This window comes from Bos grunniens, chromosome 13 (assembly GCF_055505025.1).
Source record: "Bos grunniens cultivar Pamir isolate PY7600 chromosome 13, Bosgru_T2T1.0, whole genome shotgun sequence".
NCBI classification, from domain to species: domain Eukaryota; kingdom Metazoa; phylum Chordata; class Mammalia; order Artiodactyla; family Bovidae; genus Bos; species Bos grunniens.
Genome location: NC_141177.1, coordinates 50,312,501 through 50,336,081, shown reverse-complemented (window position 1 = coordinate 50,336,081; position 23,581 = coordinate 50,312,501). Strand labels below are relative to the sequence as shown.

Genomic DNA, 23,581 nt, shown 5'->3' with positions numbered 1-23,581 from the left:
AAGTTTACCAGTAATAGGACCTAAAACTTTAATTCTCTGGAAAGTCATGTCAGTGTGAAATTCCAGAATGGATCCTTGCTGTATATGTTAACCAGGACCACACTGCATTCCACAGCCACTGGCTGTATTATTTCATGAATATATGCTATCAGGTTAAAGCAGGGTGGAGCAAGATAAAATTACATTATTCAATTTACATTATCATTACTATCAGAAAAAAAGCTTCGAATGCTTGTTTTACAAATAGGTACTTTTCTACTGATGACCAGAATTCACAAATTTCATTTTATTGGTAGCTGTGGGTTAAATTGTGGTCAGAAAAGTCAGGGTACTATGTTTAACAAGGCATTGACTCTGCTGACATTGTAATCAAATAACAGTAATAAAATGGAAGCAGAATTGTAAATTATTTGGGGAAAAAACGTTTTTCATCAGTACAAACTTAGAAAGACATATTACATTGGAAAGTTTATGAACACTGTCAGCCAAATGAGTGTTAGCTGACTTTGAGTTTCTTTTAACATTCTTGCATGACTATAGATTCACAGAATATGTAAAGCCTTGTATATTCACCACCACAATTATACTCAGTTATACCATCACCACAAGACTCTACCTTATTGCTCCTTTAAATGCACTCCTAGCCTCTGGCAACCACTCATCTGTTGTCCATCTTTGTAATTCTGTTTGTTGATGAAGGTAACGTGAATGGAATTACGAATGTATATCCTTTTGAGACTGACTCTATCCTCTTAGCATAGCCTCCTTGACGTTCATTCAGGCTGTTGCATGTATCAGTAGTTCGTTCCTTTCTCTTCCTGAGCAGTCTTCCATAACATGCACTGCAGCAGGTTGCATTGCTCACTCACTGAGAGAGTGAGTCGTTTCCAGATTTTGACTACTTCAAATAAAGCTGCTGTGAACGTTCATGTACAAATTTTTGAGTGAACATAAATCTTTACTTATCTGGGTTAAATGCCTATAAGTGTAGTTGCTGGGTCATCCAGTTTTAGTTTGACAAGAGTGTCTCCTCTATCTCAGAAGGCTATACCTGTTTGCAGTATCATCAGCTGTGTATGTGGGATCCAGTTTCTCCTTTATCCTTGTCAGCATTTGAGGTTATCACATCTTTTCATGTGTTTTATGCCATCTACATATCCTTTTTGGTGAAGATTGTGCGTGTCTTACTTATTTTCTAATTAGAGTATTTTAGTGTTAAGTTTTGAGTATTTTGTTTATATATTGTAGACACAAGTCCTTGTCATATGTGATTTGGAAATATTTTTTCCCGGTATATAAATTGTCTTTTCCTTCTCTTAACAGTTTTCCACAGAGTAGAAGTTTTTAATTTTGGTTAGATCCATTTAGTATCAACTCCAAGAATAGTCTTTGTTTTGCCCAGGGTCCAAAGATGGTTTCCTATGACCTGTTCTAGGAGTTTCATAGTTCTGCATTTAAGTGTGTGATCTATTTTGACTGTGAGGTTTAGGTCCCCGCTCTGGGCATCTAACTGCTCCAACACTGTTTATTGAAAAAGTGATTCCTCCTCTATTGATTGTTTTTGTTTCTTCAACAAAAATCAACTATGCATATTGATGTGGCTCTGTTTGTGGGTTCTGTATTCTACTCCACTGATCCCTGTGTTTATCCCAAGATAGTACCACTGTCTCGATTACTGCAGCTATATGATAATCCTTAACATTGGGGAAATGCTTCCTCCTTTTTTTTTTTTTTTCAAGATTGTGTTGGGTATTCTAAGGCTTTTCCCTGTAAATATTTCCCTAAAAATGCCACTAGAATAAGTGTGTCTGTGAAGAAACTTGCTGTGATTTTGATAGGAATTGCATTTAAATCTTTAGATCATTGTAGGGAGAACTGACATCTTTTCTTTCTGTGTTGAGTCTTCTAGTCCATGACCACAATATGACTCTCCAGGTATTTAGGCCTTTGATTTCTTTAGTTGACACTTTATAATTTTCATCATGAAGATCCATGGTGTTTTAGTACTTTTTTTTTTTATACCTGTTTTCTTTGACACAATTGAAAATGGTATTGTACTTTTGATTTTTGTTTCCATCTGTTTATTGTCAGTATGCAGAAATGCAGTTCAGTTGTATGCTGAGCATGTGTCCTGTGGCCTTAACTGAAATTGCATGTTAGTTCTAGAAGATGTTTGCAGGTTCTTTGGGATTTTCTAAATGGAGAAAAATCATGTCGTAGTCTGCAAATAGAAATGGTTTTGCTTTCCCTTTCCAACCTGTATGTTATTAATTTCTCTTTCTTGTCTTAGTATAATGGTTAGAACTTGAATACAGTGTTGAGAGCAGACATTCTTGCCTTGTTCCTGATCTTAAGGGAAAAAATTTAGTCTTTCACCGTTAAGCATTATGTCACCTGAAGGGGGTTTTTTGTAGTTGCTTGTAAGAGTTTGAGAAAGTTCTCTGTTCCTAGTGTATTGGGAGTTTTTATCCTGACTATTGAATTTGTCAGCTGCTTTTTCTGCATCAGTTAATAAGGTCATGTGATTTTTCCCTCCTTCTTTATTCTCTGATGTGATGGGTTTCCTTGGTTGGTTGTCAAATATTGAACCAGCCTTGCATACCTAGAATAAATCACATTTGGCTGTGGGGGGTGTGTGTGTGTGTGTGTTTTCCATACATTGTTGGGTGGGATTTTATTGAGAAGTTTTCTGTCTAAATTCGTGAAAGATATTGTTAATCTTTTTGTGAATGTGTGCTCTGTCTTGTCAGGTTTTGGTATCAGAGTAATATTGGCCTCATAAAACAAGTTAGGTAGTGTTTCCTCTTATTTTCTGGGAAGAGATTGTATAAAAGTGATGTTAATTTTTAAAAAATTGGTATTGACTTTTATATTACAATACACAAAAAAAGGCTAGTTATATTACAAATTTCTGCAAAGTTGCAATTGAACATTGAATGCCAGGTAGTCTAATACATTGCTTATGAAGGGTACATTGTATCAAATTATGTATATAGACTGGTTCATTTCAATTCTTATAATTTCTGTTTTATAAAACTTTTAAGCTAATGTTTACACAGACTATTCCTTGGAGTTTTCAAGATGATAGTATTGCCTTAAAAAGTAGTGATTAGAAACATTTGAGAATGATTACATGTTATATTTCCCTCTCTACCCCAGAGTTACAATACATATTACTCTGTAGGCTCTGGGAACCTTGCAATTAAAAAGGAAAGTTTATTTTAACTCAGCATTTTTCAGATGTATTCTTTACATGTATTCTGTTAACATTTCATTGAACATTTATTTGGAAAATCTCAATGTTATTCTTGTCTTTAATAGGTTTAGGAAAGAGATCATACTTTTCTCCCTTTTATCCTATCAGAGCAGTGAAGGAAGAAACCTGTTTTAAAACCATTATCCCCTGCTTTAGTTCCAAACTGTTAATAATTCCTCAGCTGTTTGAGAGTGTTGTTCAACTTCTCCTGGTCCAAGGGGTCTTAATGTTGTTTCTCTTTTAATTGGTGATCTGGAAGCTTCTAGATGTCCAAAATCACTGCAGATGGTGATTGCAGCCATGAAATGAAAAGACGCTTATTCCTTGGAAGGAAAGTTATGACCAACCTAGACAGCATATTAAAAAGCAGAGACATTACTTTGCCAACAAAGGTCCATCTAGTCAAGGCTATGGTTTTTCCAGTGGTCATGTATGGATGTGAGAGTTGGACTATAAAAAAAAGCTGAGTGCCAAAGAATTGATGCTTTTGAACTGTGGTGTTGGAGAAGACTCTTGAGAGTCCCTTGGACTGCAAGGAGATCCAGCCAGTCTATCCTAAAGGAGATCAGTCCTGAATATTCCATTGGAAGGACTGATGCTGAAGCTGAAACTCTGATAATTTGGCCACCTGATGTGAAGAACTGACTCCTTGCAAAAGACCCTGATGCTGGGGAAGATTGAGGGCAGGAGGAGAAGGGGACGACAGAGGATGAAATGGTTAGATGGCATCACCGACTCAATGGACATGAGTTTGGGTGAACTCCGGGAGTTGGTAATAGAGAGTGGGGCCTGGCATGCTGCAGTCCATGGGGTTGCAAAGAGTCAGACACGACTAAGCGACTGAACTGAGATTGTACAACTAGGACTTCTCCTTTCCTATTCATACTGTAAGAAAGGACAAAACAGTTCTGACCTGAATAGGCAGGAACAAATCTCTCCTCCCTTCCCCTCAAATTTGAGTCTCAAGATTCTCTTGCTAATCCTCAAAGGAAATCTCTTTTAAAAGGCAGTCTTGTGTATTTGAATGTGTGTGTGTGTGTAAAGATACAGATCTGTGCATTTCTGGTTCTGTCCACTGGTAAAGCCAAGAAGCAAAAATATTCAGTAGCAATAAGCACATCTAACACCTAGTCCCTGATCCGTAACCACTAAATAGGACCAAGAATATGTGGAAAGATGGCTGATCCCAGGGCTGGGGGAGGGTAAGTCAACATAAACCTGAACATCTTGTTATGCCAGAAATTAAGAATTCACAAAAATGGCAGAGGCATATCACAGGAGGACATCGGAGTTTCCGCTGGCTAGTTTGGGGACGTTTTAAGCAATGGAATAGTTGAGTACAGTAATGAATTGTGAACCATTGTAAAAGTAAAAAATCCTGAGTTCCATACTGGTAATAAACAGAGTGCTAAGTGGTGGAGTAGATCAGTCTCACGGTTTTACAGTAGAGAATGCCAGCCAAGAGCAGAATGGTGCTATGTCGAAGAGAATGGTGGAGTAAAGGATGTTAGGAAGTTTGGAATGGACATGTACACACTGCTATATTTAAAATGGATAACCAACAAGATCCTGCTGTATAGCACAAAGAGCTCTGCTCAGTGTTTTATGGTGGCCTGGATGAGAGGGGAGTTCGGGGGAGAATGGTTATATGTATATGTGTGGCTGAGTCCCTTTGCTGTCCACTTGAAACTATCGCAACATCAGCTGTATATCCCAATACAAAATAAAAGTTTTTTAAAAAAATAATTCAAAGAAACCCAGAAAATCATTTTTGCAATTACACGATCAAGACTGACTCACATAAGAATCACCAATGTGTGTACCTAAGAGGAAATTATGATGAGGAGCAGGGTATTTGCATGGTCTTAAGCTCTCCCCACAAACTGCTTATTAGTTACGAGATGGTGGAGGGGGGCATGGGCCAGAGATAACACAGTGGAATATTGGGCAGTTTCTTGACTGGTGACCAAAATTATCACCACTTATGAGAAACAGATGAACATTGTGTGCCTCTAGATGTGAGACCCTGGTAAGGACTGAGGAGTTGAGTGTTCAGTGTGACAGAAATAAATGAGATACAATCCCTCTGCTCAAGAAAATTGAGCATATTTGAATGTTTAGCAAATAAGATTGTTAAGTATGTGTAACAGTAGTACAAAAGAAGAGGAGTGATCTAGGACAGGAATTGTTTAACCTTAGTGCCACAAGCTGTTTTAAGGACATTTGAATTTTCTGCTTGTAACTTATGTAAAATACTATATGTTTACACCATGTTTTTTTGGAGAGAGAGGGTTCATAACTTCTAAAAAAGATAAAATAGTTAGGAACCACTTATTGGGTAGGGGGCAGTCCAGAAAGGATTCCACAGGAGTTGATGTCAGGTTGGGTTTTGTAAAGATGAGTCGTTTGCCTGGTGGACCAGGCAGGAAAGAGCCAATGTAAAGGCCTAAAGACAGGGAAAGAGGAGCCTGCTGTTTGAAACAAACAGAATTTGATGTTGTTGGGTCATAATGTGCAGATGCAACTAGCAAGGCCCGCCAGAAAGGGCCTCATACAATTGCACGGTTGTGGGTTTGAAGGTGGTGGGAACTTAGGAGGAACTGTTGAATGAAGGAAAAGGTATGAGACAGATTTTGGTATCAAGCTTCTTAATATTTCACTTACATTATTATCAAACTAGTTTAATTTTGCAAAGTAATTGAACAACATTTGACAGTATTGTGTAAAGCAGTGGTTCTTGCCTTTTTTTTTCCCCCCATGTCTTGACAAATTTTGAAAGGGAAATTTTCCTTGAAAGGAAAACTTCCCATTTCTCTCACTATGACAGTGATTCTCATGAGGGAACAAACCTCGACAGGAATGAGCTCACTGAGTGACAGCTGTTACCCTTATTGGCCGTGGCTAACACTTCAGCTTCAAATACCACCCCCGAGCTGTCAGTGAAGCGGTTCAATAATTTACAAAATAGGACTTAAGCATTCTAGAAACAATCTTACTTAAAAACCTTATCCTTCTATTATGGTATTAAATCCCATGAAATTGCTGATATTTTATCATTTTTGAGCTACAGAATTTTTGTTCAGTTCAACCCAGCGCATTTAACAATCTCTTTCTGTTTTTACTAGTGGGCTTCTAGTTTGCTTTGTGTGGGATGGGGTCACAGGTCACAGCCAGTCTTTTATCACTTTTAACAATAAAGATGGTCTTCTTTCTTAAACTTTAAATGCAGGAAGCTTAGATTGTTTTCTAGTCTGAAAACAAAATCTTTTTAAAAATCTTCCCTGTTTCCCTAGAGATAACCCAGATATCAGTGAGAGGTTTCTGTCTGTGTTTCCACGCGGTAAATGATCGCGTGTGGTTTCTTCTGTCAGCTTTTAGTTTGGATGCTGAGCAGCCCGATTATGATTTGGATTCTGAAGATGAAGTATTTGTGAATAAACTGAAGAAGAAAATGGACATCTGCCCATTGCAGTTTGAGGAGATGATTGACCGTCTAGAAAAAGGCAGTGGTCAGCAGGTACAGCTTCATTGTATATATAATGAATGAGTATATATATATATATAAGTATCTCTTTGTGTGAAAACAGTGTAAAGTTGGAAAGAGGGTAAGTGAGCAGGCTCTGGACAAGCTTGTATTCATATCTCTGTCCATTTCTAGCCTATATAACCTTCAGCAGAAGGTCTAAATTTCTATGTGTGTCTGTTTCCTAGTGTGTAAAATAAAGATGAAAAACATTACAGGATTGTTGTGAAAATTAAATACAATATTTTACATAAAGCGTCTAGCTTGTTATCTGACATGTACAAGGTACTCAGCATATTTGCTATTGTTAATACTATTATTCTGATGATTGTCATTTAAATTAGAAGTACTTTTGAACCTTTTCTTTGTATTATATGAAAATGACATAATGATTTTACATTTAGCCAGTCAGTCTGCAGGAAGCCAAACTACTGCTAAAAGAAGACGATGAATTAATTAGAGAAGTTTATGAGTACTGGATTAAAAAGAGAAAAAACTGTCGAGGTCCGTCTCTTATCCCATCAGTAAAACAAGAGAAGCGAGATGGTTCGAGCACAAATGATCCTTACGTGGCTTTTAGAAGACGAACTGAAAAAATGCAGACACGGAAAGTAAGGAAACCTGGGGAGATTTTTTTGTAATTTTTTTGATGTAAGAAAATTTATTTATAGTTATAAATGCCTCAGCATCAGAAACCTGTTTTGTATTTAGATAGACTTTCTACATTTTATAATGAAAAATATTAATTTAAAATGAATCTGCCTTTAAATTCATTACTGAGTTATTAATGATGTATCTTTATGTTGTTTCATTAAAAACCATATTCAAAATTGATTTCCCGGTGATCCATGTTCCCTTTCAGTGTCTTTAAATTCTAATCTCACCTTTCAAATATATATATACTCTTATATGTCACCAGCTATACTCAGAAATGCTTACTGACATTAAACAAGCAAATTCATACTTGCAGAATCGCAAAAATGATGAAGCCTCTTATGAAAAAATGCTTAAGCTGCGTCGAGACCTAAGCCGGGCTGTTACTATTCTAGAGATGATAAAAAGAAGAGAAAAGAGTAAAAGAGAGCTATTGCACTTAACACTGGAAATTATGGAAAAGAGGTAAAGTATGTTTTAATAGCATGAGAAGCACAGCACCATTAGAATTTTGTGTAGAGGTCATTTATTTCCTAAGAAGTTTTCTGTAACTCCAGAAATACATTCTTTTAATAATAGTTAGAGACTGCTGAAATATGTGGTGTTGATGTACTTTCTGTAATTTTACATGCCTTCCTCTCTCTAGTTTCACTTTTAAAGTGACTGGGTTCAGTAAAATTGTTATGCAAGATACTTCCATTTCAAAATCATTTTCTTTTAGACTTGAGTTAGTGCAGAGCCATGAGGGAGAGAACATTTGTCACTTCTAAAGTTTTTATTTTGTTTACTAAATGATACTGAATTTTTTCTTAACACATGCTGAGATTTTTTAACAGAAAAGTATAAAACAGGGATGGGGAAAAGGCCCGTATTCTTAATACCTAGATAATCCTTCAGTGTGGCTTCCCCGGTGGCTCAGCAGTAAAGAATCCACCTGCAGTGCAGGAGACGCGGGTTTGATCCCTGGGTTGGGAAGATCACGTGAAGGAGGGCATGGCATTCTACTCCAGAATTGTTGCCTGAAAAATCCCATGGACAGAGGAGCCTGGCAGGCTACAGTTCATGGAGTCGCAAAAGAGTTAGACATGACTGAGCGATGAAATACACACACACAATCCTTCAGCAGAAGCATGGTGAAAACTTCAGGCTACACTCCCCTGTTTCCAGGTCCCTATTCCCAAAGGAAATCACTATTCAATTTCTTATGATTCATTTCAGAAAAATTAGTTTTATGGCACAGGCAACTCAAATTAGCAGAAAGTTCCTCAGTACCATTTGAGGCATGAATTTCAACATCTCCACCAAATCTGCCACCAAAATTGCTATGTTAAAATTAAATCCCCCTCTCCCCCGCCATGGTTATCTATTAATGGTGGCATGATAAAGCCATAAGCCAAAAAGTAAAAGAAGCAATAGGAATTATGTAATCTTTACTTTTAATAAATATTCATCAGGTAGTTTACCTGTAATCTTACCTTAAGTTTCATCAGGGTTTATAGTTAATATCTGAGTTAGTTATTAGTTGTCATGACGGTAAGTGCTTACAAGAACTAACTCTATAAACCTTTTCATACCATTTCAGGTATAATTTGGGTGACTACAGTGGGGAGATCATGTCTGAGGTCATGGCTCAGAGGCAGCCAGTGAAGCCCACATACACCATCCCCCTCATCCCCATCGCCAACAGCAGTCAGTTCAAACACCAGGAGGCGATGGACGTGAAGGAATTTAAAGTTAATAAGGTGATCAGAATGTTTGTGATTTTTATCATTAGAATCAGAGTAAAAAGAAATTTGTTTATAAACCCTACCATGAAAGCCAGCTTTTGATTTAAGACTGGCCTATAGCAGTAGAAATTGTAAAGAGAGATACCTTATAGTTTCATTAACTTTTCTTTAAAAACCATAATGCCATAAACTTCATAAAGCTTGATATAAATACTTAGCATATTTACACAAACATTATACTCGCCATGATCTGTTTCTTCCTACCAAATACCACTTTTGCCTCTGATCTTCCTTGCCTGTTGCCTCCACCTCAAATTCATATCTCTCCTCACCTCTGCCCTCACCTGCCATGTGTATTTCTAATGTGTAACTGTATTCATCACTCTTGCCTATGTATTTTATCCCTGAGTTGTTTCCTGCTTTAGTGCTTTCATATCTTTATCCTCTAAAACTGCTCACCATTTGCTTTCATTGTAGAGCTAGCAAGTCTTTACTACTCTTTATTTTTTTAATACCTCAGTACTATGGATTTGTTTTCACTATGTTAACAGTTATCTGAAGTTTGCTTTGTGTATATGTTTTCAATATTACTTCCCCAGTATTGATTTGTTATTTCTTTAGGATGAAGACTAACTAAAAGTTCCTTTTAAAAAATTCCTAGAATTTTTTAGAAAGTTAAGAAAAAGATATAGAAGCCAGCAGTAAATACTAATTGTAGTTAAAGGATTTCAGGAGAACTTCTCTTCTTTTACTTTAATAGAAACAAAGTATTTTATGATCATGTTTAGGTTGTAGGAACATACTCATGTTTTCACAGAGAACGACCTCTAAGACTTATATTAGAAAATGACAAAACGTAACAGTCTTGTATCTCCTATGAGTCCATGTTAGCAGTAAACTTATTTTCAAACTTCCCCCAAACTTTGATTTTGTTGACCATGATTTCTGGTGTTTAATTCATGACTATTGCAGCAAGATAAGGCCGATCTTATCCGACCTAAACGTAAATATGAAAAGAAGCCCAAAGTCTTACCTTCGTCTGCTGCTGCTGCTCCTCAACAGGCCAGCCCCACCACGCTGCCGGTCTTCAACGCTAAAGACCTGAACCAGTATGACTTCCCCAGCTCAGATGAAGAGCCTCTCTCCCAGGTGAGTGCAAGGATTTTCTGTAAACGAGATGAGGAACATAGGAAGGCACACAATCTGATGCACTACCTTTTATTTAAAGGTTCTGTCTGGCTCTTCAGAAGCTGAGGAAGAGAATGATCCCGATGGCCCTTTTGCTTTCCGAAGGAAGGCAGGCTGTCAGTACTACGCTGTAAGTGTGGATTGTCTTTGTAAATAACAAACAGTTTACCTTTAGTTGACAAAAAATAACAATTTGGATTCTTCTTTTTAAGCCTCACTTAGACCAAACTGGCAACTGGCCTTGGACTAGTCCTAGCGACGGAGGAATAGGGGATGTGCGATACCGATACTGCCTGACCACCCTGACTGTGCCCCAGCGGTGCATCGGATTTGCACGAAGACGGGTTGGGCGCGGTGGAAGGTGAGGCATCTCTGCTCCTAGCAGAGGGATGTCTTAGATGTGGGTGATGGAAAGTTTAGAATGAGGTGATCCTTCCAAAGAGCTCATTTCGTCCCACCTGCTCTTCTTAACTGGTTTTTTGTGTTTTTTTGACTAAGATACTTTGCCACTTTGTTGCCTGTTACACAACAGTAGCTTTTAATGCATAACTAGTGGTTCCCTAATGGATCTGCTTTTCTTCTCAAAATTGAAAACCTCAGACATCTGTCCTCAGAGGTAGATGAAAACAAGTGTACATCATGATTACATAAATTCTATGACATTAAAAAAATGTCATGTCTGACTCTTTGTGACCCCATGGACTATACAGTCCATGGAATTCTCCAGGCCAGAAAAACTGGAGTGTGTAACCTTTCCCTTCCCTAGGGGATCTTCTCAACCCAGGGATCAAACCCTGGTCTCCTGCATTACAGGCGGATTCTTTACCAGCTGAGCCACAAGGGAAGCCCAAGAATAGTGGAGTGGGTAGCCTATCCCTTCTCCAGCAGGTCTTCCCAACCCAGGGATCGAACCGGGGTCTCCTGCATTGCAGGTGGATTCTTTACCAACTGAGCTATCAGGGAATCCCATATGACATTAAAGAAATTACCCAGAATTATTTTAGGCATTCTGGGAGATACTGAGAAAAAGGATTAAATAGGCTAAGAAATGTCGTATAACTAGTACACTGGGTTAACTCATCAGAGGAAAGGCTCCTGGCTCCATGCAGAACCTGATCTTGACCTCAGCTTGTCAGGACACCTGCCTTTGTCTAGACCTGATGGAGTCCTTGATGCTCTGGAGGTCTTTAGGTGAGAAGTTGTGTGGCGAGGGGAGGGATTGCCAAACACATGAAAGCGAAGGAAAAGAAAGACTCGTGTTGTATTAGTGAAAAAAAATTAAAAGGCAAAACAGATCAAGCTGCCTTCAGGAAGAAACCTAAGGGTCTAATTTACAGTAAATTAATGACATACACATTTCTTTCATTTTTTATCTTAATTGCAGTTGTTATCACTTCATGTTAGTTTAGAATTATCCAGTTAAGACACATTTTATTGAGTGCTTTTTCAACCTCATCATTAGTAGTGAAAGTTCTCTATGTTGGCTATATTTTATTCTATACTAGCATTAGTTAGTGTTAGCAGATGGATTCATTTATAAAGTTTATATAAATAAAGTAAAAATAAATCCTCTCAAGTGGTGACTTCAAATATTTTGTGTGTAAGAAATTTTAATAGTGTAAAATATCCAAAGATCACATACTTTTTTTGTTTTTCTCCTACCTCTTCCCTCAAAAAATTTTTTTTTTGCTTAAGAAACAGATACATTAGCAATGCTTCATAAATGTTTTGGTGCTTTGTAATGGAAGTGAAAGATCAAATTCTCTTGTATGGTGACAGTAACATATTGTTAGAAGGCTTTCTGTTGTAAGTTGGACAGCTTACTTTATTCTTCAAGGTGGAGTACTTTCTTCTCTAATCGAACCATTAAAAAGTGAAAGAACCTTAACAGAAATTGAGAGTTTAGCCTACGGAGCCAAATACTGAAACAATCAAATTTATAGCTTTTAAGTATTCGGTAGGAGATGGCTTTGGGGGACTTGGGGAGGGAAGAGAAAAAAACTCTTGTGTAAATTCTGAATAGCTGTCCTACATACATTTTCTGACTGATTTTTATCAGGGTCTTACTGGACAGAGCGCACTCAGACTACGACAGCGTGTTTCGCCATCTGGATCTGGACATGCTTTCCTCACCACAACATTCTCCAGTCAATCAGTCTGCCAATACCTCAGAAATAAATACCTCGGACAAATCTTTCTCTAAAGACCTCAGTCAGATACTCGTCAATATCAAATCATGTAGATGGCGGCATTTTAGGCCTCGGACACCATCCCTACATGACAGTGACAATGATGAGCTCTCCTGTCGAAAACTGTATAGGAGTATAAATCGAACAGGCACAGCACAACCCGGGACCCAGACATGCAGTACCTCTACGCAAAGCAAAAGCAGCAGTGGTTCAGCACACTTTGGTACGTTCATTCGTTTTGATGTGCGTTTCTGTAGAAGCCTCGGGTTCATCAGTTTTGGGAATATGTGGTCTGTTATTTTTACAGCTAAAAGTCCCCTTCTCTTAAAATATATTCTTTTAAAATCTAGGTTTAAGAATTTATTTGAATCCCGATTGTGCATGTGTCTTCATTTAAACATTTCTGCACACCCAAGAATTTTAGTGCTGTTTATAATGTATGGCATTTGTTTCCTGTTGCACTTTGTGAACCACCAAGAGTCAGCTATTAAATTTTCAAATAATATGGAAAGAAAATGGACCGTAAATTGATAGTGGATACTTCTCTGGGCTTTTACTAGACTGCTTTGAAGTAAGCCAGCAACTTGATAGATAGGCACTCTTTCTCTGCTGACACAGTAATTCAGAATAATTTATAAGAGGACACTAACTTTAAGGACATTTAAGGACTTAGGACATCTAAGTTTAAGGATTATGCTAATAATTTGGAAACATTTCAGGTAATATGTACTTTAGCATTATGCCTACACTGTGAAATGGGTCTAATATAAATGTCATCTACTTAAAATATTCCCCAAATTTTAGTTTTCTATTTTAAAGCAAATGCCAGTTGTTTGAGGCATGTAGATGATAGAAATTCACTGTTAAAGTTGTTACTGCAGATATTTATAAAGATAATTTAAATATAGATTTTGAAAGGGCTATAAAGATAATTTAATCTGTCCCCCTAATTATCTGGTAAGGCTACAGTTAAACCTAAGAAACATGAAAATGTGCCTCATTACCTTCAGAAAAGGTTCCATAAATTAATATTCTTTGTGATTAGAAATAAAATACTTCTATGAAAGGGAAGTCTTTCAGCTCATAAGAAATATAAACCCATTTCATAAATCAAGTAGAAGATAATCTAAATAATTCTGAGGCCTACCTAACAGATTACTTACAATCCCATTAATTTTGGAGTCTATATCATGAAGATTCAGTTTTTCTCTGCTTTTATAGTCTTAAAAGTCAAAAGGATTTTTCAGCATGAAGGTCTTATATGGTGTGAGTGAAGAGATTTTAATAGTATAAACTTATGCTTCCCTGATAAAGATTAAGTTGTTTAAAATTCTTTGGGACTAGATGTAGAAAACTGGCTTGTTGGACCAATTTCTTATCTTCTCCACTTCTTTAAGTTGTATAACTATCCTAAGGATCTTATATGATCTTTTTCACATAAATTGTTTTGCTATACTACTTAAATGAGCATTGATAGTGTAACAGTTACTTGATCTATGTTTGCCAATGAATGTTAAAAGATGAACATGGAACAGTAGTATTACTGAAAATTTAGCTGAAAAAATCTTTAATAACTGTGTAATTTTCTTTTCCATTATTTCCTTCCCCCTATATATGTGATCAGATTAAATGGGTGGATTTATCATTTGTTTTCTCTTGCACTTAATTCTCAGTTTTCCCATAAATTTCCTAGATCTTTCTGTATACTTACAGAATTGCTTTAGGGTAACACTTTATTCTTTCATGTTTGTGAATATTCCAGAAACCTAAAGCTTTTCGCTGTTAAGTATATAACAGTGAACTCATGTCATGTGTACCTTTAACTTCATTGAATTCCCCTGGAGAAAAAAAACCTTTATTTAGCAGTTCAGCTGTTACAGAGGATTCTAAGTACAGTTGAACTAGAAGCGTGAGCCACTCTGGCAGTGAGGGAAGTGAGTCTGTTACGGCTCCTTCTGCAGCGTCAGTGCCTGCATTGCTACCTCACCCTCTGTTAAGATCTCATCTCGTTTGATGTAGTTTTAAAGTAGGTTTTTTTTTTCATTTGTCATAGCCCCTAAATGCAAACATAACTACTCTGTCTGGAATTCAGCCACAGAAACTCTGATCTAGTCTGATGCCAGAGGAAAAACTGGCTGTGTTGGGCTTACTGAAAGAAGGAGATGGACTCATCATGTTACTTGCTAAAGGAATTTTTTTAGGCTTAATATTTACCACACTGACTTTAGACCTTACCCAGTCATTATGTGACATACAAGTCAGCTGATACACTTGCCTGCTATTTTAAGCCAAATACGTGGGTATCAATTTAGCCACTTTTTATTAATTCTATCATTGTTTTAAATATTAATATTTATATGTGTGCTGTGACAGAGTAATGCCCTCTGGACTGATTACCCCTTTTCTAAATAATCCTCTAGAAGTGCCTCTTCTCACTTCCAAATAGGAACTGCATGATGGCATCTGAAGCCCATCGTTCTCAGCACAGGGCGTGCACTCCAGCACACAGCTTCTGTAGGCAAGCGTCAGAGTCTTTTGCTTGCTTCCCGGTCCTCACCACTTTGCATAGCTGTGCAGCCAGATGGGTAGTCAGGTGCTAGAGTGCTTGGTCTTCTGAATACGGTACAGCAGGGTGACACCATGTTAGAACTTCTAGGACTAGATTTTAGTACTTAAGGATAAATGGTGTATTTTAAATAGTCTTTAGTAAAAAATGTGATTTAGACAATTTTCAAGAATATTTTTCTAGTATTTTCATCTACAAAAATGTCTTTGAGGAATTTGCTGGCAGTCCAGTGATTAGGACTTCACACTTTCTCACTGCCAAGGTTCAGTCCCTGGCCAGAGCACTAAGATCCCACAAGCCATGAGGTGCAGACAAAAGAAAAAAAAAAGTCTTTAAAAACTTACTGTTGGTTGCATGACTGTTCATTTGCATGTGTTTGAAGGTATAATGGATTCAGATTAATACCTTTCTTCATAATTAGGAAGGACTCTAATTCAGAAAGACTGAAAATAGAAAAGTGATTTTTAAACCACCATTATATATTCATGATTTGAATTCCTATTTCTCAGTGAAATTTTATCAGCATTTTAAGTCATTTTTCTAAACTCCCATATCTGCAGGATAGATTTATTTTCGTAAGTCAATGGGAAATTTGTAGCTAGATTGATAGTTTCTAAGTCTCCATATCTGTAGCTTACTCAGCAGCACAGTTTACTTCTATTTGTAGCATTAAAAAAATTTTTTTAGATTTCCATTGGAGTATAGTTGATTTACAGTGTTGTGTTAGTTTCTGCTGTACAGCAAACTGAATGTTATACATATATTAATACAGTTATCCACTCTTTTTTAGATTCTTTTCCCATATAGGTCATTATGGAGTGTTGAGGAGAGTTTTCTGTGCTGTGCAGTAGTAGGTCTTATTAGTTAGCATAAAATTTTAATCTTATTGTAGGACAGTAACTAGATTTGAACACTGAATGTTTTCATTGCTAGATATTTTAAGTTTATAGAACCTTATCCTTATCCAAATATGTTTCAAAACTCAGAATTACTTGCTCAGCAGAGTCTAGGGTGGTGCCCATAGTAAAATACATTAGTATTTACTGAGAATAGTCACACTCAGTGGCAGGTTTGACCACAAAGAATCCCGTGTTCAAGATGTTTGCAGCCAGATGAATTCAGGTTTGGTTGTAGTTTGTTATCAAATGAATTACAACAAATTTTTGTTTTCAGATTGGGTATTTTAGATAACTGATAAGTGCTTGTGACCTCCATACTATCAATTCAAGCTTACTGATTAAGGGGTCAGTCATATTGTAATACTGTGTGGAGTCATTTCAGATGTTTATTTCTTTAAAGTGACCTCTCTTTTTTGCATTAAAATAATTTTCTGCTTTATATTGCTCAAAGAAATTTCTAATTGATGAGTATCTTTTAAAATAGATGTTTGGGTTTATTTGTTTGTTTTTAAAACACAGTGTATATTCTGGTAACCTAGAATCCCATCACCTCAGACTGAATTTTCAAATTTTGAAATTGTTTCATTTTTGAAATTATCACTCTCCCCATACCTCTCCCGATTATTCCATTGATCTGCTCTAGCTATAGGAATGTGACTTAAAGACCAGCAGCCTGAACACCAGACTGTTCCAGGGCTGGTATACCTGGCACATGATAATTCTTTGCATAAGAAGTGGATTCATGAAGTTTTAGATTATTTTATCTAAATTCCTACCCTGAGAGAATTGTTAGAACCTACCCAAACAGTGGTGGTTTCTGGGCTCTGCAAGCATGATGCACACTGTTGCTACATAAAACATCTGATTGTTTTTTGTAAATGATATTAAATCCAGAACAAACTTTTGTCTATTTCTTTCTATATTTAAAATCTCATTGGTTTCGGGGTAGTTTAGCAGTTTCCACTACTAAAATCCTTGTGATCTCAGATGAAAGTTTCTTCATCTTTATTATGAGGTTATAGAGGAAATCACCAAGAAACCCTCCTGATCTAACATTCTTTGGTTCTGTGAAATGATTCTGATTCTAGGTTTGGTGATCTGTTCACCAGACCAGCTTGTCCCTCTTCATGTGAATTGTAAACTTGACTACCACACCATATCTAGAGGTAGACATACAACCTAAAACCTTTCGATAGAGATTTAGGGAAATATGGTCATTTTGGTTTATTTTCACTTAGAATTTGGTTAGGCTTTGAATTATAATGGCATCCAAGGTCATCTTAGTTTCCTGTGTAAGGAACAGTGTGAAACCCAGTTCAGCTTTTATTTGCCCAGTTATTACCTGACCTTTGTCCAAGCTTTCCTTACTCATTCATACAGCCTTTTGGATTGGAATTGTTATTTTTCAGAAGAAATCTAAAACCCTTTAGCATGTTATGTCTTGAAAAGGACTTTAATGATCACCTAATTTAGTACTTGTATATTTTAGATAAACATACTGAGCTCCAGAAGATTAAGTAATTTCCTTAGGTGTACTCAGCTAATTATGATAGAGCTGAGAATGAAAGAAAAATCAGGATCTCTTGGCCCCTAGACCCATGTTTTTTACTACCATCACTTCTGGCGTATATGTTACTCTGCATTTCTTCTAGAATGTATCAGAATGTCCAGGGAAATTTTTATAACTACACTCTGGAGTATAGAGATATGTAAGAAATAGCTAACATAGGGATCTAAAATCACAGTGAGTGTTAGTGATCTAAAGTGTTGGTTGCATTTTTTTTAATTTCTAGATCTGTATTAGGAAGTTAACAGTTGTTTAAAAAATGAAATTCACAAAACCCTCAGAGACTGAGGACTAAAACGTTGATTTAAATAGGGTAAAATATTTGGAACCTTTATTGAAATTGATTTTAACTCAATATTGCTGATTTTAACTCAGTATTGCTAATTTTAAGTCACAAACACCAGTAAAGTTCTGCAAAAGAATATTTTCATTCATATAAATGGAGTTCTAAACACAGATCTATTCTACAGTGAATGCTAAATTATTGTTTTTTAGGTGTGTAATGACGTGACCTTCCAGTTATGGTCTTTTTTTTTTTTTTTCAAGTTTATTAAGCATCTCCTACCAGGAAATTCAAGATTTAGGCAACTCACTCAAGCTTACGAAATTAAAGTAGAAGTTGCAAAAACATATTAGCAATACTTAAATTGTCTTTTTGGCATTAAGCAGTTTCTTTTTATGAAATTTTTTAAGCATAAATTATAATCTGTTTCAAGGCAGCCTTATTTAAAAAAAATTTTTTTTTAAGTTCTGATTTAACTTCTGTTATATGGAAATGGTCATTTTGACAGAAACTTGCTTTTATGTCACTATTTATGGATTATCCTTTTATCAATTAAAAAATGTATTTATCAATAAAGAATTTTTCCTGCAGAGTTCAGATCTGAGGATTACCAACATAGTAGGAAGAAAAACAGGGCTTCCCTAGTGGCTCAGTTGTGAAGAATCCACCTGCCAATCAGGAGATAATGGATTCAGTGTCTGGGCCGGGAAGATCCCCTAGATAAGGAAATGGCAACCCACTCCAGTATTCTTGCCTGGGAAATCCTGTGGACACAGGAGCCTGGGGACACAGTCCATGGGGTCGCAAAAGAATCGAGTATGACTGACTAAATAACAAGGAGAAGAAACTCATCAAAGGACGTATATCAACTAAACAGATTTGTAACACCAAAAATAGGAAAATGAATGGTGGAGTTTTTCCAACAAATGATTTTTTGCCTTTGTAACCCAGGAAATTAGTTCAGCTCAAGTATAAAAGTCTGTGTAAGTACTAGCAACTTCAGAGGTTTTCTGAAATATTATGTCACAATTTTCTGATTTGTTTAAAATATGGTAGAATTTCTACCTAACTTCTAGCTAAGTATTTTCTAGTTGTCCTAGGCAGAAACTCTGCCCCAGAGGATAAAGATTCTCATGAGTTATAAGTGAAAATTGCAAAATTTGATGATGTAATATTCTAAATAAATTATCAAGACATCTTTAAAGATGACAAATTAGTTGACAGCATTTTGAAGACATTAAACCTTAGATTGAGGGAATGTGCATGGTTTATAGATTCCCTAGTGACTGAGGATGCATGCTAACCCTTTTTTTTCTGTTCTGAAATAATTCTTACCCAAACACCACAGGCTTCTTAAAGAAGCCTTAAAGTCAGATGTTGTGATTGTATGTACGTTTTTTTCTTTTTTTTTTTTTAATTGGCAAAAAAAAAAAAGAAAAAGGTTTTCCTTTTTAAAAACTGCACACACTTTTTGGGGGGGTAATAAATGAACATTTTTTTGTTTGTTTTTTTTAGAACTGAGCTCTCCATAGACAAACATAAGTAGCATAACACAGTGTCTTTCCTCAGACATCATTCTGTACAGTAAGCCAACATAAACAACTCCGTTCTTATTGACTGGATTTTTTCCAGGTGGGTTAATTGGGTGGGGAAAATTAATTAACCTTTGGAGCCTCTTTTCTTCCTGTTAAACTTAAAGGATGGGTTCTTTTAAAAAAAAAAAAAAAAGGTAATAAACCAACAACCTTATATTTCATATGGAGGAAATGTTTGTAATGACTAAAATTCAGAACTATGTAGATCAGCTAGTATTTCTGCACAGAACTGCTGGAGATCATCTGAATGGATTAGGACAGTAGTATGAATAAATAAAGACACCAGATGGTAATTATTGGATCTCTTCTTAAGCTCAGTGCAAAGCTGAATTTCCAACATGCGGTTGAGAAAAGCTGGTATTACCTTTTACACTGTCTAGCACAAGTGTCGCAGCTTACCAAAAAAATAATGGTTTCAAAGCTTGGGAAGTGAGCACTTCTCTTTGGTATGTGCAACTCAAAGTTTCACTTTATTTCTCTTTAAACTCAAGCCACTCTTGTCAAGCGTGGTTATAAAAATGCTGAAATTCTCATTCAGAAGTGATCTTTAACAGGATGCTCAAATGCTTTCATTTTGCGCAAATTTTTTTAAATGCTTAAATTTGTTTTCATATATTGTAAGTTGCGTGTGATAGCTGTGCCTTTCTATAAAGTGTTGTCTCCTTTTATGTTCAGCATTTACAGCCGAACAATACCAGCAACATCAACAGCAGCTGGCACTCATGCAGAAACAGCAGCTTGCACAAATTCAGCAACAGCAAGCAACTAGTAATTCCTCCACCACCATGCCACAGGTGAGGGATTTGTCTGTCTTATGATTATCCCTCATTGTTTCCCACCAGAGTTCATCTCTAATTACCAACTGTTGTCATAGAACCTTGCATCTAACCAGCAGAAAAGTGGCTTTCGCCTGAATCCACATCATAGCCACTCTATACAGGGTTTAGAAAGAACATTACAGGTGAGTATAGAAGCTGTCACCCTCTGCTTCCTACTGTAAAAAAGTAAAACCTAAAAGCGCAGTCAAATGAGATGGAGACCCTGTCTTCAAGCCTGATCTTGTAGTCTGTGAATGTACCTCTTTAACTTACAGCCCCACCCAGCTCATTATCTGGAGAACTTTTAATTCTTCTTACAATGTATTAAAAATTACGTTAAAATAACTTCTTTTACTATTAAAAGAAATCACTTTTGAACCTAAAGCATGATAAATATTGGCCATTTAAGCACATTTATAGAACTTAACGGAAGGCTGAGATTTGTGTCTCTAGACATCTGAGAGGAAAATGTCATTTAAAAAATTCAAGGGGCTTCTTAATCTCTAGGCTGAGTTAGGATGTGATCGATGTTTTGTTCCTTCTGTTCTAAAGGGGTAGTTCTGTTACTGTCCCTTGGCTGCCTTTGGTTGTGTATGTATGTATGTAAGTTTGGTGAAGGAAATTTTGCCTATGCACTTACTCATTATATGAATTTATTCATGCATTGATTGATTGCAAATCACTGAAATGTTTTACTAGTGTGTTTCTTGTCTAACACTTTGTGTTGGAGGTTTACCATTTCCACATTTTAAAGGTTTATTTTGGTAATTCCATGTTATATATTGTCACATAAGATCAAAATCCACAATTCTTGGGACTTCCCTGACAGTCCAGTGGTTAAGACTCCACCTTCCAATGCAGGGAGTGTTGGTTCAGTCCCTGGGAACTAAGGTCCAAAATGCGATGTACAGCAAAAAAGAATTTATTTTTTAAATTTATAATCCTCGGGTTACAAGATGCTGTTGCTGAACATTAATCAAAGTTATGACTGTCGAGAAGAAATGAAGATATTTCAGTGGTTTGCCACTTTGGTTTGTGTGCAGACTGATTTTGGCATATAGCTGTGTAGCTTTAATAGTCGTTGGAAAGTAAGTGGTGCTGATTAGCTCTGCTCTTGTTTTCCTTTGTAGGGTTTTGTGTCCAAGACTTTGGATTCTGCTAGTGCTCAATTTGCTGCTTCTGCTTTGGTGACATCGGAACAACTGATGGGATTCAAGATGAAGGAGGATGTGGTGCTCGGAATTGGGGTGAACGGCGTCCTTCCAGCCTCAGGTAGGGAGAGAGACATGTCAGCAGTTGAGATTGTTTTTGTGACGTACGTCAGTAATAAACCAAAAGCAAAGTTGCGGTTGTTCAGCTGCGTCTTTCCTTTTCCCTAGGAGTATACAAGGGCTTACACCTCAGTAGTACTACACCCACAGCACTTGTCCACACGAGTCCGTCGACGGCAGGGCCGGCTTTGCTGCAGCCTGCAAGCGTGACCCAGACTGCGGGTTCCCACAGTGCGCCGGGTCACCCGGCGACCGCTGCCAACTCCGCCACAACTCAGGTTCTGATTGGGAACAACATTCGATTGACTGTACCTTCATCAGTTGCCACTGTAAACTCTATCACCCCCATAAATGCACGACACATACCTAGGACTTTAAGTGCTGTCCCATCGTCTGCCTTAAAGCTGGCTGCTGCAGCAAACTGTCAAGTTTCCAAGGTCCCGTCGTCGTCCTCCGTGGATGCTGCTCCACGGTGAGTAGTCACCGAAGCTCGGAGTGTCTGAAAATAAGAGATCTAACTTACGTTTCCTGGCACTGCTCTCTACTTATTTCTTTGTGTTTTTCCTTTCTGGTTTTCTGGGGGGTTTTTTGTTTGTTCTTGGCCATGCCTTGTAACTTGTGAGATCTTAGTTCCCCGACCAGGGATTGAACCCGAGTCACAGCAGTGAAAGTACACACTCATAACCACTGGACTGCCAGAGAATTCCCTATGTTTTTTGCTCTTTTCCTTATGTATGTTAAAAATGTATAGATGAGAATGCCTTATTTTTGTAAGAACTAAACAGATAAATGTTGTAATTCCATACTGCTGAGAATTTGAACTAAATGGCATATAGTGAATATTGCATCTATAATTGGGACATCATTTTCTTTGTATAATAAGAGCTTATAATAATTTCACCTTTTATTCCAACTTTGGATGGAAGGAGTTCTCTGTAGAATGTTTCTTTTGCTTATAACTTCTTCCACAGCTTTTCAAGTGGACATAATTGATAGGACCCACCATGGCTAGTCACTAAGCTGCTCTGAATACTGTAAATAATGTAAAAGGGTTACAGTATTCATGCCAGGTCAACTTTTAATCATCATTATTTTATACTATGCCAACTTGTTTTCTTAGGTTTCAATAGATGGTTTAGAATGTTTGCCCAGGCTCTATTCTGTTTTAAATATTAACAGTAATTAAAATCTTGCTGTTTACAAAGTACTTTGCTGAAAAAATAAGAGAAAGACAAGGAGTTTTCAGTTTAGTTACAGGACAAGCATAAAAGTGTGAAAAGTTAATAGAATCGTAGGTAATAGGTAAAAATTGTTGTAGCAGTGTCACAAAGCATTATATGCTTGTCATTAATTGTATAGATTGTGGCTATAATTTTAATATATATTTTTACACCCAGGGTATTCTGGGAATGTTTTAGAAAATGAGATTTCATCTTGGTTGGGCAAAGAGGAGGAGAAAGGGGGGGAAATACAGATGTGACCGGAGGTTAATAGGTAACTAGTCTGTCTAGAGATTTGGAAAGGTTAATGGTAGGAGGAGGCTGGACGTTGTCTTGAATGCCAGGCCATAGACGTCCTCAGCTGGAGTGGCCCCCGGCAGGGGGGCAAGCTTTGTAGCAACAGACTATAGCTATTAGTTTCTGATCCAAGCATCCTTTCTCCTTTTGAACTTTAAATGTGTGCTCAGTCACTTCAGTCATGTCTGCCTCTTTGCAACCCCATGGACAGTAGCCCACCAGCTCCTCTGTCTGTGGGATTTCCCAGACGAGAATTCTGAAGAAGGTTATCATCCCCTTTTCCAGGGGATCTTCCCGACCCAGGGATTAAACCTGCGTCTCCTGCATTGCAGGTGGATTCTTTACCACTGAACCACTGGGGAATCCCCTGAACTTAAGAAGTGGTCGTCGTCTGCTGGGGACTCATCCCATTTTCGTTAGTGTTCAGGGTGTAGTCAAAGCTAGTCAATAAATGATTGCTCTTACTGAAGAACAGTGGAAGGGCTGGAGCGGCTAAGACCCTGGTCTTCTGATTGCTCAGCTCCACAT

General features: G+C 37.1%; 1 protein-coding gene across 9 annotated transcripts in view; it reads left to right on the top strand.

The window, feature by feature from the left end:
• The window catches only part of EPC1 (enhancer of polycomb 1), a 97,761-nt gene that overhangs the window by 72,393 nt on the left and 1,787 nt on the right, over window positions 1-23,581 (top strand). For 3 of the 9 annotated variants that reach the window (XM_086334108.1, XM_086334109.1, XM_086334106.1), the window contains 12 exons: window positions 6,628-6,773; window positions 7,184-7,390; window positions 7,750-7,898; window positions 9,016-9,175; window positions 10,133-10,309; window positions 10,389-10,478; window positions 10,561-10,709; window positions 12,408-12,760; window positions 20,123-20,241; window positions 20,322-20,408; window positions 21,396-21,537; window positions 21,645-22,008. In XM_086334108.1, coding sequence (XP_086190234.1) covers window positions 6,628-6,773; window positions 7,184-7,390; window positions 7,750-7,898; window positions 9,016-9,175; window positions 10,133-10,309; window positions 10,389-10,478; window positions 10,561-10,709; window positions 12,408-12,760; window positions 20,123-20,241; window positions 20,322-20,408; window positions 21,396-21,537; window positions 21,645-22,008 — 2,143 coding nt within the window. Of the gene's footprint in view, window positions 1-6,627; window positions 6,774-7,183; window positions 7,391-7,749; window positions 7,899-9,015; window positions 9,176-10,132; window positions 10,310-10,388; window positions 10,479-10,560; window positions 10,710-12,407; window positions 12,761-19,367; window positions 19,485-20,122; window positions 20,242-20,321; window positions 20,409-21,395; window positions 21,538-21,644; window positions 22,009-23,581 lie in introns of all 9 variants that reach the window. The other 6 variants (XM_086334111.1, XM_086334110.1, XM_086334107.1 and 3 more) reach the window with 3 other exon arrangements.